General features: G+C 42.8%; 1 protein-coding gene across 3 annotated transcripts in view; it reads right to left on the reverse strand.

Moving 5' to 3' along the window:
• Window positions 1-16857, reverse strand: part of STK3 (serine/threonine kinase 3) — a 459940-nt gene that overhangs the window by 20377 nt on the left and 422706 nt on the right. For 2 of the 3 annotated variants that reach the window (XR_010159291.1, XR_010159292.1), the window contains exon 12: window positions 6067-6122. Coding sequence is in view for 1 of the 3 variants with exons in the window: in XM_063816448.1 (XP_063672518.1) it covers window positions 12262-12395 (134 nt within the window). In the remaining 2 variants the exon portion in view is untranslated. Of the gene's footprint in view, window positions 1-6066; window positions 6123-12159; window positions 12396-16857 lie in introns of those variants that run through there. The other variant, XM_063816448.1, reaches the window with a different exon arrangement.

Genomic DNA, 16857 nt, shown 5'->3' on the forward strand with positions numbered 1-16857 from the left:
TGGGGCAGGAGCCCTGGGTGGAGACACACTGCCACGGTGACCCTTCCTGGCTCTGTGCAGCAGGCTGGCCTTCTGTGTCTCTTGTTTTATCAGTAGCAGATATGCTTCTCCCTGCCTGAGAAGCAGGCCTGGAAAGTGAACCTGGTGCTCCATTTGCCTATTTTTGGAGTTCTTTAGAAGAAAGGTCTTCCACACAAATGCACATGATTTTGACGTTTGCTGATGAGCAGCATTCTAAATTATCGCAGTGTACATAACATTTTGTTTAAAAGGCACACTTCCTTCCCAGCCCAGGGTCCCAGAAGGCAGAGGAGGTCAGAGGAGACATTCCCAGCCCCAGGGTGGTGAGAGAAAAAGCCTTCCTTGTTCTCTCAGGCTGTCTCCTCCAGCCCAGAAACAAGTCTTGCCAGGGGTGGTCTGTGTTCTAAGATTGGAGGCGGGGGGAGCCTGCTTTTTTAGCTCTCAGACTTGAGAGACCTGCCCGGGCTGCTCCATGAGGTGGGGTCTGCCTGGTATCCCCACATTCTAACCAGATTCCCCATCTGAAATACTCCCACTCCCCTGCCTGGAAAGCGGCCTGACAGCTCATCACATTCCTGCCTGCACCGTCCACTCCAGCGGCCACATGACTGAGGGGAAAAGGCAAGAAACCCGATTCCTGAAACTGGGCCCAACTGATACGGCCAGTTCCTGGAATCCCAGCAAAGAGGCGGCCGGCAGGGGTGGGGACCAGCCTTCCCAGGGCTTGGGCTCCGTCCTGCATGGCAGCGTTTCAAAGTCCAGGCAGGCCGCAGCTGGGCCGCCTGCCTCCCACAGAAGAGGAAAGAAATCCAGGCCCCAAGGTCCCCTCCTTACTCTGGGAACCTTCTCTGTGCCACAGCGTGAGGGCTCTGCCTGCTCCTAGCCTCCCCCTAACAGAGCCCATTCTGCCTTGGCTCACAGGTGCCTGTGTTCTTACTTGCTTCGAAGGGTTAGAATCTTATCAGCAGGGAGTTTGTCTCATTCATCCTTAACAGCAATAACTGTCATTTGCTGAGCAATTTCTACTTGTCTTCTGTGCTCCTTGTCCTGGGAGGTAGGCAATTCTTTTCATTGTCATTCTACAGATAGGGAGGCAAGCTTCAAGAGGTCAAATAACTTGCCCAAAGTCGCCAGTAGGTGGCCAAGTCAAGATTTGAGCCTGTGTTTTATGAAAGCCCATGCACTGAATCCTCAAGCCAGGCATTTCAGACATCAGGGCTCACAGGTGTCAGACTAGATGTATAAATGAGAGACATGGAACAGGCAGGATCTATTATAGAATAGCAGGTGCATGTCTGTCTGAGGGAGCAGCTGCTCCAACCTTCGAGCTGATTTTGCCTCTTGTGAATACTGGCTTACCGTGGCCAAATGGATTTTTTAAGAATAGCCTGAGATCCACATTTCTAGGTGAAACGTCCTGATTTTAAAATTTGGGTAACTAGTTAAAAGTAAAAGCAAAGCAAAGCAAAACAAACCAAACACTATGTGGGCTAAACAACAGAAGTCACTGGGTCAGATATAGCCCATAAGCCAGCAGTTTAAAAATTCTGTACCACGTAGTTGTACCATGTTGTGCTCTGTGCATATTAGGTGTGTAGTGAATGTTTTTTACTTTAAAGTAAAACCAACCTTACTTCTAGGAACATCTGTATCTACAGGAGGAAAAACGTACAGTCTCAGATATTCCCAAGGATGCACAATTTTGAATGATCAGTGCAGATGTTGCTTTCCAGGGCAACAGATGGTCATCAAATGCACGTATAGACCAGGCTAGTGTATTAATGAGATGCTCTAAGATGGATTCTCCTCCCACATATCCAGGTGAGACCACATCGTTAGAAGAAAGACACATTCACATGTGGCTTGGCCCAGCAAATGAGGCAGGAAAATAGAGATTTAGGGTAACCAAGGGTTAAGGCATAAGCAAAAGAACAGCAGGTGCAGCCAGTTCTAGGCAAGATTAGGCACCATACAGGCCACATCCTCACTCATGTGATAATAAGACGTTTCCACTTTGGCCTCTGATTGGCTGTGAGCCAAGTCTCCACTACCTCTGGTCACACGCCAATCCTTCATAAGGTGTAACCAACTGGAGGCTTCTAAAGGACACCTAGGGGTGTTACCAAATTCTTTTAGCCTAATAAAAACCCTAAAGACCATTGCAATAGGGGCTCTTGAGCTGCTTGTCCCAGCCTGCTTCCACTTTGTGGAGTGTGCTTTCTTACTCCATTCTTTTGTTGCTTTGTCTTTCATTGCTTCGTTCTTTCATTGATTTGTTTCTGCGTTTTGTTCAATTATTTATTCAACTCTTTGTTTAACACTCCAAGAACCTGGACAACTCACGGTCAAGACCTTCCATCCAGTAATACAAAGACTTGGCCTCTGTGAACCATCCTCTTTTTCTTCCTACCTCCTACATGGGGAAGTTTCCAAGACTCAGTCCTGAAACTTCAGCAACTCTCTCTGTCTCATCTTCCAGAAAGAAGGGATCTCAGGCCCTTTCATGGATTTGATGATCACCTCTACACCTCACCCAAGCGTAAAGCCAAGTTCTCAATCTTCCTCCCAGAATCAGGGTGCCCACCCTCCTGCTGGCCCCATGTCTGCCACTTGCACTATCATTCTTCTGCTTGGGCAGCTCCAGATCCCAGCATCATTCTTGAATCCTTTCTGCTTTCCTCCTTCAATAATCAGCCCCAAACCCTAGCCAATATCTCATTCCACCTCTCATCCCATCATACCTGGGCCATTGCTATATGCTCTTAACTGGTGTAACCGGGATAACATTTGGAAATTAACTGAGTCCCTCCTCCACATTCCTTTCTTTCACCTTATGGCCCTCCCACACAGCAGGCATCCATCCACTGCTTCAAGGGAGGGTTGTTAAAGGCAGTCAAGTTCTTGGTTTTTGAATTTCAAAAGCCAGTCATCAGTTTTCATCATACCCCTTTTCCCCAGGAGAGAAATATTTCCCAAGCTGGGCACTGGGGAAGGTGTAAAAGGTTTGATGGGTCCCCGAGAAGAAACCCTGTTGTGCCTTCCTCCCACACCTGGGCTGAGCCCTAGATAGATTTGGAGGGTGGGTGGCAGAGGGGTTTGAGTGGGGGTGGGGGGGAGGTCGTGCAATTCAAAGCAAAGGAAACAAGTCCCATTTTCTGTGAAGGAACTCAGCACAGCCCAAGAGCTGAGCAGTAGAAATGGCTACATGGGGTGTCCGGGAAATAAGACTTTAAATGTCCTCCCAGAGTCTCCTCTGGTCCCTAAGTGGTGACAGAGAACAGCCAGATGTCCTTAAGTTCACGAGAAAGGCCTGAAAGAACTAAGGGCCAACCGAAGAAAGACCCCGGATGAAAGTGGAGGCCACACACAGCTGCAACCTCCTTGCCTCAATGACTGAGGACCTCCAGGAAGGAGGGCGTCTCAGCTGGTGCCTGGATGGGCAAATGATGACCAGGAACCTGACTCCCCTTCGCAGTGCCCCCGTCCGTCACTGTAGCCCTGCTCCAAGAGCCTGGAATTCAGACACAACTTCAGTGGGCGGGGGGAGATGCAGCAAAATCTGAACAGACAGAGATTAAATTTGTGCCCCACCCACCCTGAAAAAGAGAAAATATTTAGGAATTGTAGAAAAATCAAGTCACTATTTTTATGGCCTGAGTTTGGGTCCTGAAATTCACCAGCGCTCCTTGCCTCTTCTCCCCGTATTCCAAATGATTGTGTATTCTGTGGCTGGATTAATCTTCCTCCAGTGCCACTTCATGCTTTCATGGGTTCAGAGAATAATTATTGAACAGTTGCAATGAGCCAAGAGATGTGTTAGGGGATTAAAACTTTAAATTGAGAGTAATAAGAAAGACGAAAAATAGCATTACACCAAAATGCCATTTTTCAAGCAAAGCTCTGAAAGTTTGACAATATACTCTGTTAGGTAGGCAGTGGGGAAGCAGGCACTCAGTATATTGCAATTGGAAATGGAAAATATTACAACCCCTATAGAAAGAAATTTATCGATACCTACTAAAATGATATATATATTTGCCATTTGAACAAGTCCATCTACTTGCAAGAATCTATACCAAAGAAATATCGACAAAAGTATGAAGGGATATGTGCACAAGACAATTAATTGCAGCACTAGTTATAATAGCAAAGAATTGAAAGCAACCCAAATGCCTATCAGTAGGAAACTGGTTGAGTAAATGATGGAGTTTATTATTACTGAAATACATAATAGATTACTATGCAGCTATAAAAAGGAATGAGAAATATTTCTATATACCACTATGAAGTGATTTTAAGAACATACTATTAAAAGTGGGGAAAGGCAGAGAATACTGTTTATAGGGAAGTATTTTACCTGAGAAAGGTGAGATTATTAGATTATATATACATATTGGTTATATATTTTTTAAACACAGGATAACAAAAACTAAAAGTGGTTATATATAAAGGAAGTAGGAAATAAAACAGAAAAGCCAGGGATGCAAGCAAGACTTCCCTCAATGTACCTTGTTTTATAGACTTTTACCTTAAAACTATGTAAATGCCAGCGGGCATGGTGGCTTACGTCTGTAATCCCAGCACTTTGGGAGGCCACAGTGGGTGTATCACCTGAGGTCAGGAGTTGAAGACCGGCCTGGCAAACATGGTGAAACCCCGTCTCTACTAAAAATACAAAAATTAACCAGGTGTGGTGGTGCGCAAGGCTGAGGCAGAAGAATTGCACGAACCCCGGAGGTGGAGGTTACTGTGAGCCGAGATTGTACCACTGCACTGCAGCCTGGGGAACAGGGCGAGACCCTGTCTCAAAAATGAACAAACAAACAAAAAATATGTAAATGCTTTACATAATTATAAAACAAAAATTAATTAGGAAAATGCAATTCTTAAAAATGGAAAATAAATAAAACAATTAAGCCTAACTGTGTATCAATTTGGTGACTTACATAGGGAATAATTATTTCAAGTGACTTTAAAATACAGTAATTTGATTATATAACCCTAGTAAGATATGACATAAAGATTAAAAAAAATCTTGCATAGAAATACAAAACGGTTTTTTCAGTTACATTGTTAATAATAATGTTTCTATTGTTATTCTAAAATACATGTGTAGTAGAACAAAGCACATAAGTTATTCACTTTAGGACCAAGGATTTTCAGAATAAGAGAAAATAGATACAAATATAAAGTCACAGAAGCTAAGTAAAAGCCACGTCATTTTAAACTTGAATTGGAAACCTAAGCATGAGTCCATGATGTATTTTCTCTTTAAAATAAAAAGTATTTACCTTCTCTGATTAAAAGACCTAGAGACACTGGGCGTGGTGGCTTACGCCTGTAACCCCAGCACTTCGGGAGACCAAGGCAGGCGGATCACCTGAGGTCGGGAGTTGGAGACCAGCCTGACCAACATGGAGAAACCCCGTCTCTACTAAAAATACAAAATTAGCCAGGCATGATGGTGCATGCCTGTAATCCCAGCTACTCAGGAGGCTGAGGCAGGAGAATTGCTTGAACCTGGGAGGTAGAGGTTGTGGAGATTGTGCCATTGCACTTCAGCCTGGGCAACAAGAGTGAAACTCCATGTCAAATAAAAATAAATAAATAAAAGACCTAGAGACAACAACCTACCTAGTAACAATGAGCACCCCAGGGCCCAGATTGTTGTCTCTAAATACTACTTCCCAGAAAAAGAAACCAGAGCTCTTTGTAAAATGCCCTTTTTTTTTTTTTTTTTTTTGTCAGATACGGAGCAGGAATATTCAAGGTAAGTCTGGAAACCAAGAGAGATAGCAAAGACTATGGCAATCATAACAAAATGACCCAGAAACTACCTGAAGGGGTTCCCATTGATCAGAATGGGACAATTTGAGCACTGAAATGAACAGTAATTGCAATGCATTGAAACATATCAAAAATATTAAAATACCTGAGTCTACAATAATAATAAAACAAACTAATCAGTTACCTTTGGAATATGCTAGATAACTACTTCAGTATTCTGAAAACTTACAAATAAAGGGAAAGAAGCATCTATTTTACCTTTTCAGGTAGCCAAATAGTTGATGTGCAAATGGTCTTTATGGGAGAATTCTAGCCTATAAATGAAGAAAGAATGATAGAATTAGACTGTCATCATATTGTAGCCCCCACTGTTATAATGGAACTAGGCAATGATATCAATGGCTGCTAAAACCCTTAGGTGAATAACTGATGGGAGACTTCATAATGAATGGATCAAGCTGACAATACTTGAACCCAATGATCAATGTTAAGATGATGAAAAGAGAGATGACCAAACATTGCATGTCTTCTAATGCGATGTATTTGGCAGCACCCACCACCACTTATGAAGTATTCTTCTAAAAATGAACCTGAATGTAATCAAGCCCCAAGATCTAACCATGGTTTCCAGGAAATACAAGAGATAAAAGAATATGTAATTGATACTATTGGGATGAAGTCTGTAAAATCCAGAATATTTCAAATAACTTGCAAGAAAAAAGGGGAAGGGAATCTAGAAATTTTAAAAGAAACTTGGAGGACTTACCAACTAAATTCAATTTGTGAACCTTGTTTGGATCTTGAGTCAAACATGTCAAAAAATTTTAAAAGACTAGATAATTTGCTGATTGACTAGTTGACAATATTAAGAAATTGTTGTCAAATATTAGCTGATGTCCTTTGCCATTATAATGAAAAATTTACTTTCTGACCTGACATTCAACGTCTTTCACTTGAACAAAAACATTTGATTTAAGTTCTAGATCTGCCACTTACTAATGTTCCTGAGAAAGTCATTGAATGGCTCAGAACCATCTGTGAAGTGGGAACATCATAATATACCACCTTGTTAAGTCATTGTGAAAATACGAGATGATGAATATGAGAGCACTTTATAAACCATATAAGCCACCTCCCATGACTGAGCTCCATGATTCTCTCAAGCATGGCTGATTGTCTGCCTTTGTTCAAGTGATTTCCCCTTACTCAGAATATTCTCCTCTCTCTTGTCATCTTGTGGATGTCTCACCTTTCCTTTTACCTCCAGCCTGTTTCACCTTCTCCATGAAAACATTTTGAATCACTTCAGCCCACAGCAATTTTTTCCCTTTTCTTTTCATAGCCCATATTGTCTGTAATGCTCACTTGGCACTCTGAAATGACATTTCTGGGTAAATTCTCTTCCCAACTAAACTGAAGGACTCTCGACAACAGGGACTCTCTGTTCTTTATCTATTCTCCCCTCCACCAGAAGTCTAGCACAATGCTTAATTACAAGATAGCTAAAGCTTCAAATAAAAAATTATTCAGAACTCTTAACAGTCACAAAAACACAACTCAGTGTAGCTTAATTGAAGACAAATTAACAAGTTCACATAATCAAATTACAGGAAGGGCATGGGTGGTGCTAGCCCTGAAGGATGACTGCTACCAGGGATTGGGGTGCAGGACTGGCTGTCATCTCATTCCCTATGACTGCATGCAGACAAACCTTTCCATGTGACAGCAAGCATACCTGTGGACAGCTTCCTGCCATATATCTCCCTGCTTAGTTCCAATTCAAGAGTCCTAGAGAACTCTGATTGGTCTGGCTTGATCTAGTGCCCACCCCTAGACCAACCACCAAAGCCAGGAAGTGAGATGAAGCTTCTATTTGGATTATATGTTAGAGACAGGAAGAGGAATTGTTGCCTCCCCAAATGAGCCAAAGCCACCAGAAGGAGGGAGAAGAACCGGACAGCTAAACTATGAAGTGTCCATGAGATGGGATGCCACTGAGCAGAGGAGGGATGTGATTTGACATGATCTCACTTTCTGCATGAGCCCCCCTTTCCCCACAGCACTGAGTTTTAGAACTGCAGTTAACATGTGCCCTTGGAGTACCCTCAGGGCTGATGTAAAATTGGCCAAAATTGGAATACCTTTGCATTTTCAATAAACTGTTTCCAGTCATTTACCATTTCTGTTGCTTTTCCTCCATTCTCAGTGTTCCAAGTTTTCATCTGGTATAATTTTTCATCTGTCTGAAGAACTTCCTTAGCAATTCTTTTTGAGCATGTCCACTGGCAACAAATTCTCTTAGTTTTCTTTATTCTGATTCACAGAATGTTTTTATTTTAACCTTCATTCCTGAAGCATATTTTCATTGGATATAGAATTCTGGAATGACAGTTCTTTTCTTTCAGCACTTGAAAAATGTTGTGCCACTTTGTTTTTGCCTCCAGGGTTTCTGATGAGAAGTCCTCAAGCATTGGAATTATACCACTATAAGTAGTATGTTGTTTTTCTCTAATTATTTTCAAGATTTTCTCTGTCTTTAGTTTTTAGCCATTTGATTATGAAGTGGCTGGGTATGGATTTCTTTGGGCTGATTCTGTTTGGGATTCATTCAATTTCTTGAATCTGTAGGTTTATGTCTTTCACCAAATTTGATAATTTTTCAGGCATTATTTCTTCAAGTTTTTTTTTTGTTTTTTGTTTTTTTCCAGCAATGCACTTTGTCTCCTTCCTTTCTGGTTCTCTGATGACTTAAATGTCAGACTTTTTGGTGCTGTGTGATAGGTCTCTAAATCTGTATTCACTATGGTTTTTTTCTCTGTTTTTTAGATTAGGTCATGGTTATTTATTTATCCTTAAGTTCATTGACTCTTTCCTCTGTCACTCAGTTTTGCTAGTGAGTCCATCCCATGTGTTTTATTTTGGTTATGATTACATTTCTACATTCTAAAATTTCCATTTTGTTCTCTTTATATTTTCTATTTCCTTATTAAGGCCTTCTATTCTTTCTGTTCATGTGAAGCAAATTCACCCTTACTTTTGGATTATTTTTATTATAGCTGCTCTGAACTCTTTGTCAGATAATTCTAACTCTGTGTCATCTAAGCATTGGCATCCGTTGACTGCTTTTTCCCACGCAAGTTGAGATTTGTCTGCTTTTTTATGTGCCAAGTAATTTTGAATTGTATCCTGGACATTTTGATTATTAGACTATGAGACTTTGTGTCTTGCTTAAATTCTATGAATGATGTTGCTACTTTTGTCTTAGCAGGCAATGAACCTGGTTAAGCTCAGGCCTCACTTTCCAACCTGCCTTCTGTGGGCTGTAGTTCCAGTGTCAATTCTGTTTTCAAATTCAAAGTCTTTGCAGTGCCATTCAGTTCTGCCCCTATGTTCTTCCCCTAGTGGCTAGTCTGGGACCTGGGCAATGGTCTATCTGTTAGTGTTTCTCTGCTGTTGGGGATCAGATCCACACATGTGCAGCTCAGAGATGAGACATGCAGCTCATAAACACCTTTATGCGGTCACTTCCCATGAGTCTCCTTCTCCACGATCTCTCTGTTACTTGTCCACTCCTTGGGGCTCCCCTTTGCAGTTCTCTGGTCAGAAAGCTGGGCTTTGGTCACCCTACTCTGCTGTGCACCTCCCACAACTGTACCCACCTTCAAGTCCAAGCTGGAAGGAAAAAGTAAACTCACCACCAGTTTAATGGTACACCAAATTTGTGCCTTTTTCCCCAATCTGCCTATTACTATTTGCTCTTGAGCGTCCTTGCATAGCATCTCGTGCAGTCTTTCCAGGTTTTTAGCTGCATTTCACTGGGAGAGACAGGGTAGAGTGTGCTTACTCCATCTTAACTAGAACCGGGACACAATAGAATGGTTTTAGAGGACATTCTTCAATATGTGCCTCTGAAGATGTGCCTAAAGACTCATCTTAGAACTCAAAGTCAGGTAAAGGTAGTTTCCTGATGAATTTCTACAGATTTATTTTATGAAACTGATAGTTCCCCCTTTTTACCCCGGTTACTGAAAAACTCAGAAAACATGATTTAGTTCACACAATCTAATTGCAGTGTCTGACACATAGGAAGTGCTTAGTAAACATTAGTCATCTCCATACCTGTCTATCTCTCCTCTTATCCCCCAAGAACTAAATGTTATACTCAATAAAAGAAACCTTTCTGAGTCTGTTTTTTTAAAAAAATATAATTTGACTCTTCCCATGCCTTTTATTACTTGACTTTCTCTTGCAGTTCTGTGATAGTCGTTTGGGGACTTATTTTCATCCTATTAATCTTTTACACTGCCTCAAATTGTTTGGAAGTAGTCAAGGCATAAATGAACAAATAGATGACAAAAATACTGTATTCATGGAATGCTTCCTATTTCTAAAACTGCTTCTACACCTCTTTCCATATTTCATCCTAAACAATACCCCATATTAGTGAGGAAGAAAGGTAGCATGAGGCTCCTCATCAGAAAAGCCCAGCCCAGGCAGCACTGACTTGGGGATCCTCTGGGCTCCCCTCCCACCGAAACCGAGATGAATTGTTCCCATTTTTATCTTCTGTTGAATGTTATACCAAGATGAAAAGAAGTTTTGAGAATTTCAGTGTCCTCCGGGACCCCATGCCCTAGGAACTCTCAGTCCAGGACATTCCCAGCAGGCCCTCTCTTCTCAGACTGCCCCATCAGTGGCTAATGCCTGCCCTTGGGGTCCAGGGACCCCGAGAGAAACTGGAGGCCTGATGTCACTTGAGGAAACATGATACTGGTTTCTACTCCTTCCAATCTGACTTGGAATTGGACTCATCTCCTGAGTAGGGTCATCTTGTCCACTTGAGGGGGGCTTTCCACTTCTACTCCTGTCCATGAAGCCAAGTACCTCTTCATGGGTTGGCACTGAAAGGTAGGCACAGAAACCACTTCAGCTGGCACACAGAAAAACATCACTATGACCCTTGCCTGTTATTCAGCTGTATCCTGGATCCCCCCTTCAGTTCAGAAAGGGAGGCAGAACCTAGCACTCAGATGGGCCTCTCTTCTTCCCTCCCTCTCTCGCTTAGTGACACTCAGGAGACAAAGATTGCAGCCATTTCTCTCTGAGGGGGAGTCCACCCAAGGGCAACTTACTTGCCTCTGACAGTTCTAGGAAGTGACACTAATATGCAGGAGGCTAGGAAGGAGAGAGCACTCAGGAGGCTTCTTGAAAGGTCCCTTGCCCCCTTCCCAGGTCAACTTTAGCAGCCACACATTCCTGGGGCTTAGTTGAACTTGGACTAAGCTCACTGCCATGGTACTGGCATGTCTGAACATGGTCAAGGTCTACAGACGAGTACCAGAGTCAGGGATGACTCTGAGTGACCCTGGGCCTGTCACTCCAATGTCCTCAGCCCAATTCCTATGGATCGCCACCTCAATTCCAAGGAGAGGCTCTGGAAGGGTACAGATATGGCAACAGTCCTTCACTCCTTCTTGTGTCCATACCCTTTGCAATGTGACTTTATAGCTCCTCCCATCAAGAGGTGGATTCCTCATCTCCTTGATTTTGGGCTGGTCCTGTAACTTTCAGTGTAATAAGGCAAATAGAATCAATACAAGTGATGTTTGCCAGTTCTGAGCCCAGGCCTTAAGAGGCCTCACACACTTCTGCCCTTTGCTTGGGATTCCTGCCCCATCCACCTGAACAAGCCTGAGCTAGTCTGCTAGAGGATAAGAGGACTTTTATTACCAGCTCTGGCTCCCTAGTCTACTGGAGGATAAGAGACCTTTATATCCTCTTATCCTCCAGTAGGCTGGGGAACCAGAGCTGGTTGGCCCAGTTACCTCCCAACAGAGACCCCAGGCAGGTGAAAGAATCCAGTCAAGGTCAGCAAAGTTGACCCATGGCTGGCCACAGATACAAGAGGAAGCCCATCTAATTCCAGCCTGAATTGTCAACCTACAGAATCATAAGCAAAATAAATGCTTATTGTTTTAAGCCACTGAATTCTGGAGTCATTTCTTATGTAGCACTAACTAGCCACTGTAGAGGCTGAAGCACTAAGAGAGCTATTTGTCTACCATTTCTTGGGATATTGGAGTACAAGGCTTTAGTGGTACCAGTCAGTCAATGGATAGAGACAGGAAGGGATGGGGGTGGAGTGAGCAGCAGGATAAGGTTGTGTCTTGGGAGATGTTGCTGTAGTCTCAGAACTCTCAAGTAGTGGGAGGAGCCAAAGCAGGAAGAGAATGTAGCAAACAGGAGCCCAGAGAAGTGGCTAGAGAAGCACTCTTAAAACCATCTCAGGGACTTCCAGAAATATTTAGGAGAAAGATGAAAGGCTAGAGGTCTTATGGAGACAATGTGGTTGGAGCCAGAAAGACTATGTAATTTTAATATTACATCCAAGGCTACTCTGATTGAACTTTTTTTTTTAAACTCAAACGAGAGATTGTAACTTTCCAAAAGACATTAGAAATAGGAAGTTTTCAGCCAGGCACAGTGGCTCACACTTGTCATCCCAGCACTTTTGGAGGCCAAGGCAGGAGGATCCCATAAGTTCAGGAATTTGAGACCAGCTTGGGCAACACAGCAAGACCCCATCTCTAGAAAAAAACAAAATAAAATAAAATGGAAATAGAAAGTTTCAGCAGATTTGTTACACATGAATTCTTCCAAATAGTGAAAAAAATATTGGTAGATTGTGTTTACTTTATTCATCCTCAAAGGATTCTTTATTTCCAATTCTTTGGGGATAAGAAGAATAAAAATTGAGAAATGACTGCAAAGACTAGCAGCATTTATCACGTATTCTTTGTACACATGAAGAAAGTGAAGAGCACACCAACAAATACTAAGTTACTGTGGCAAAGAAAGAAGTCTGGTGCTTACTTATATTGGGTTCTCTTCTCCTTCCAGGCAAGTGTGAAGATTACACATCTCTGCTCACTCCCCTTGCCACAGAGAGAAGAAACATGACTAGTGGAGCCAATGCGGCAGTGAGCAGCAGGGATCCTGTCATTTGTGAGCTGAAGCATTTCAATGTTTGTTTAGAACCCTCCACCATTCTTGCCTGCCACGTGGACTGAGGAGGCTGTGTGTTCCAGATGGCAAAGCCACAGGGTGGTGGTGTCTCTGTCTGTGTGGATCGCTGAGCCAGGCCATGAAGTGAAGCTGCCTTAGAAGTTACCCAGGCCTGCAGCAGGTATTGCACAAATATGAAATCTATTTCAATTGTGTCAGACTTCTGGGATCTTGGCATTGCTTGTTACTGAAGCACTGCCTGACCTAGTCTGACTAATACAGTATTGAAAAGCTGGCATCTGATTAAAAAAAAAAAACTATCAATGTTGCAAATACATTACAAAAATGAGGAAAAATTACTGTGCTATTGTTCACTGCAGATTTTACATGGTTTAATTTTTGGCAAGCAAGATCTAGTGTTCAGAGGAGCATCCAAAAAACTTTGTGAGCATGCACATGATAATGGAAATTTTATCCATTTGGCAGAAGCCACAGCCAAATTTGATAATATTATGGCAGAATGTTTCTGCATAATATAAATGTTGACACTAAATAATATTGCACCTATTTGGAGAATGAAATACAAAACTAATTAAAATTGTAGCAGATGCAGTGAGTGAAATAGTCTGAATAAGGTAAAAAGAGCTAACTATTATTCATTATTTTGGCTACAACCTTGATGTGTTTGAGACACAATCCCTGACAGATATAGAACAGATAACTTTTTTGTTGTTGTTGGATTTGTGGATTCTCAAAATGCAAATATTTCTATATGCAAACATATTGGGGATTTTTTTCTCCAGCAAATGTCACAACTGGGGAAGGATTATAAACAATGTTAGTAAACCACCTACAAAACCAATCAAGAATAAAATAATTTGAAGTGCCTTGAATATCACAATGTTGCAAATATGCATGGAAAACAGGACAGAATGAAACAGATGATTCTAAGAGATGATTCTAAGAAATGATTCTAGGGCATTTTCTCTTTCTTGACTAGATATTTTAATCTTAGTGGTGAATGGTGCAGGAAAAATCTCTTCTGACACCACTGAATTTTTTTGTACCATCCAGATCTATACAACTGCCTTTCAGCTTCAGTGAAATGTTGTGTATTAAAAACACATTTACCAAACATAAATTTGAAACACTGTCAAATGCATGATGGGAGAGTTGAGTTTATGCCATTATGGCACTAAAAACTCAATTAGAGACTCTATCCAATTCTTCTTTAGAAAATTTTGATATATTAATAAAGACAAGGATTATAAAATTCAAGCCAAAGGTAAGCTTTCAAAAACATCCGCTGTTAAGTTTATTTGCTCAGGACTCATTTGGGAAGATGTTTTACATAAAATTAATGCTATGTATATCCAAAATAATACAGGAGCTGAAATTCAACATATTGCCCTAAGAAGCATCCAAAGCAATTGTGTATCTGCAGATGCTTATTGTGTCGACTGGGAGATGGGGTGAGAGTGGAGGCTTTTCTTCCTGTTGAAAGAAGAAAGAAGGTTGTTGGCATCTGGACTCATGGTAAGAGGGGTGGTTGATGCCATGGCTTGGGAGGAGGCAGTCTGCCCTGCAGCATGGTAGGCAGGAGACCAGCCAGGAGTGGTCCCTGGTGAAGGGCCTCTGCCATTGAGATCCTGGAATTTTCATGTCTGATGGCCAGTGGCCAGTGATCTTTTCTGCATGGATGTTCTGCCAATCCAGGCCTTCAATAAAACTTTGTCAAACTCCACAGCCTCTACTTAGGTCCAGACTCAAACTCCCACTCCCTGGGAGGCAGTGACTGGGTGGCAAGACAGAATGAGAGATGCAGTGAGAACATCTGGCTGAAGTGACAAGCAGCCACGCTGACTGCTGGTGTGCAGTTCTGATGACAACCAAGGCAACTTCACACATGACTGCACAAAGTTAATTTAACATGTTTGACTCTGCCATTTCATCCTAGTACCATAGATAAGATTTTTTGAGTAATTACTATGTACCAGGCCCTATTCTAAGTTCTTTGTGAATATTAATTAATTTAATTCTTGAAGCCACCTCACTATTGTGCCCATTTTATAGATAAGGAAACTAAGGCCCAAGGAGGTTACACTAATTACCGAAGGTCAAATTAATGACAGAGTCTGGCTCCAGAGTCCACACTTTTAACCAGAGTGCAACAGACTCTGAACGTTACCCTTATAACCAAACAGTTCACAGTAGTGTTCTGAGTTTTACTCCTAGAAAGAAAACACACACACACAGTCCCCCATCCCTCTGTCCGACAGATAAATCCAAAACCTGCTGCCAGCTTACAATTAGCTTGAAACTGCTTCTGGACCAAGCGTGGTGGCTCATGCTTGTAATCCCAGCACTTTGGGAGGCCAAGGTGGGAGGATTGTTTGAATCCAGGAGTTCAAAACTAGCCTGGGCAACACGGTGAAATCCTGTCTCTACAAAAATTACAAAAATTAGCTGGGTGAGGGGGCGGATAGCATGTGCTTGTGGTCCCAGCTACTTGAAAGGCTGAGGTGGGAGGATCACTTGAGCCCAGGAGGTCAAGGCTGCAGTGAGCCATGATCATGACACTGCACTTCAGCCTGGGCAACAGAGTGAGACCTTGTCTCAAAAAAGAAAAGAAAGAAAAGGAAATAAAAAGAAAAGAACTGCTTCAGATTATCAAGGTTTCAGGAATGCTGATGTCCAGCCTCAGAAACTGCTTCTGCTTGTTTGTCTCTGATATGGGTTGGCTCTGTGTCCCCACCCAAATCTCATGTTGAATTGTAATCCCCACGTGTTGAAGGAGGGACCTGGAGGGAGATGATTGGATCATGGAAGCGGTTTCTCCCATGCTGTTCTCATGATAGTGAGTGAGCTCTCACAAGATCTGATGGTTTAAAAGTGTGTGGCAGTTGCCCGCTTGTTCTCTGTCTCTCCTGCTCCACCATGGTAAGACGTGCCACCTTCCCCTCCACCTTCTACCATGATTGAAAGTTTCCTGAGGCCTCCTAACCATTCTTCCTGCACAGCCTGTGGAACTGTGAGTCAATTAAACCTCGTTTCTTCATAAATAACCCAGTCTCATGTAGTTCTTTATAGCTGTGTGAGAATGGACTAATATAGCCTACCAAGCAAGCTGTGGGCTTCCCTATCTCTTAGTGTGGGCTAAGAGCATGTCAATGCCCCACATTGGCAGGAAAACCTGCTGCCACCCCTCAGCAGACAGCGAAGGGCATCACGTGTCTGGGAAACTGAGCAGGAAAGCTTTCACTCTTACAGTGGTTGGGGTGGATGGGGAATCTTTGTTTCCAGACCCGAGGCCATGCAGCAGCTACTTGGGAAGGAAAGAGTGACCCTCCCATTCCTACCCAAAGCTTTGGATGCATCTTAGGGCATGACTTACCAAAGTCAAGGAACATCAAAATTATGGTGACCAACTTCTCCTAGTTTCCCACAACTTTCCCCTTTTTCGCTGTGAAAGCCCCACATCCTGGGAACCCCTCAGTCCCGAGCAAACTGGAACAGTGGGCATCATGATCAAAGATGAAATCAAGGAAAACCCTTTCCACCCTAGCCTCAAATATGGAAGGCCAAAACCCCCAATTCTCCCATCCCATGGAAGCCAGGAGATCCCAAACCCTCACCGTCAGACTACAGGCTGCGCCTCGCCGCTCTTAGTCCTAGGGGACTTGACATCTCCTCAGTGCACTGAGATGAGGCATTGAGGACACAGACCTCACATTCCATCTGCATGCTCCCATCTCCCCCGAGGCTGCCAAAAATTGGACACTGGGAGATGGAGATGCTTGGCAGCTGGAGTCACTCCCAGCCTCGGGCAAATTTTCCAGGCTTTTACATCTTTGGAGAAGATGGTAATATTCCCTGTTTCTTCCAGATCCACACCGCCTAGGGTCAGAGATGCAGGGAGCTGGCCAAAACGCCTTTCTCTGTGATAAAGAGGCCACAGCGTTAAATCCCGTGAGTTCATCAACAGGTAACAAAATATTTTGCATGATTTGGCCTTGACTGAAAGGAAACTGTGAAACCTTCAAG

This window comes from Pan troglodytes, chromosome 7 (genome assembly GCF_028858775.2).
Source record: "Pan troglodytes isolate AG18354 chromosome 7, NHGRI_mPanTro3-v2.0_pri, whole genome shotgun sequence".
NCBI lineage: Eukaryota > Metazoa > Chordata > Mammalia > Primates > Hominidae > Pan > Pan troglodytes.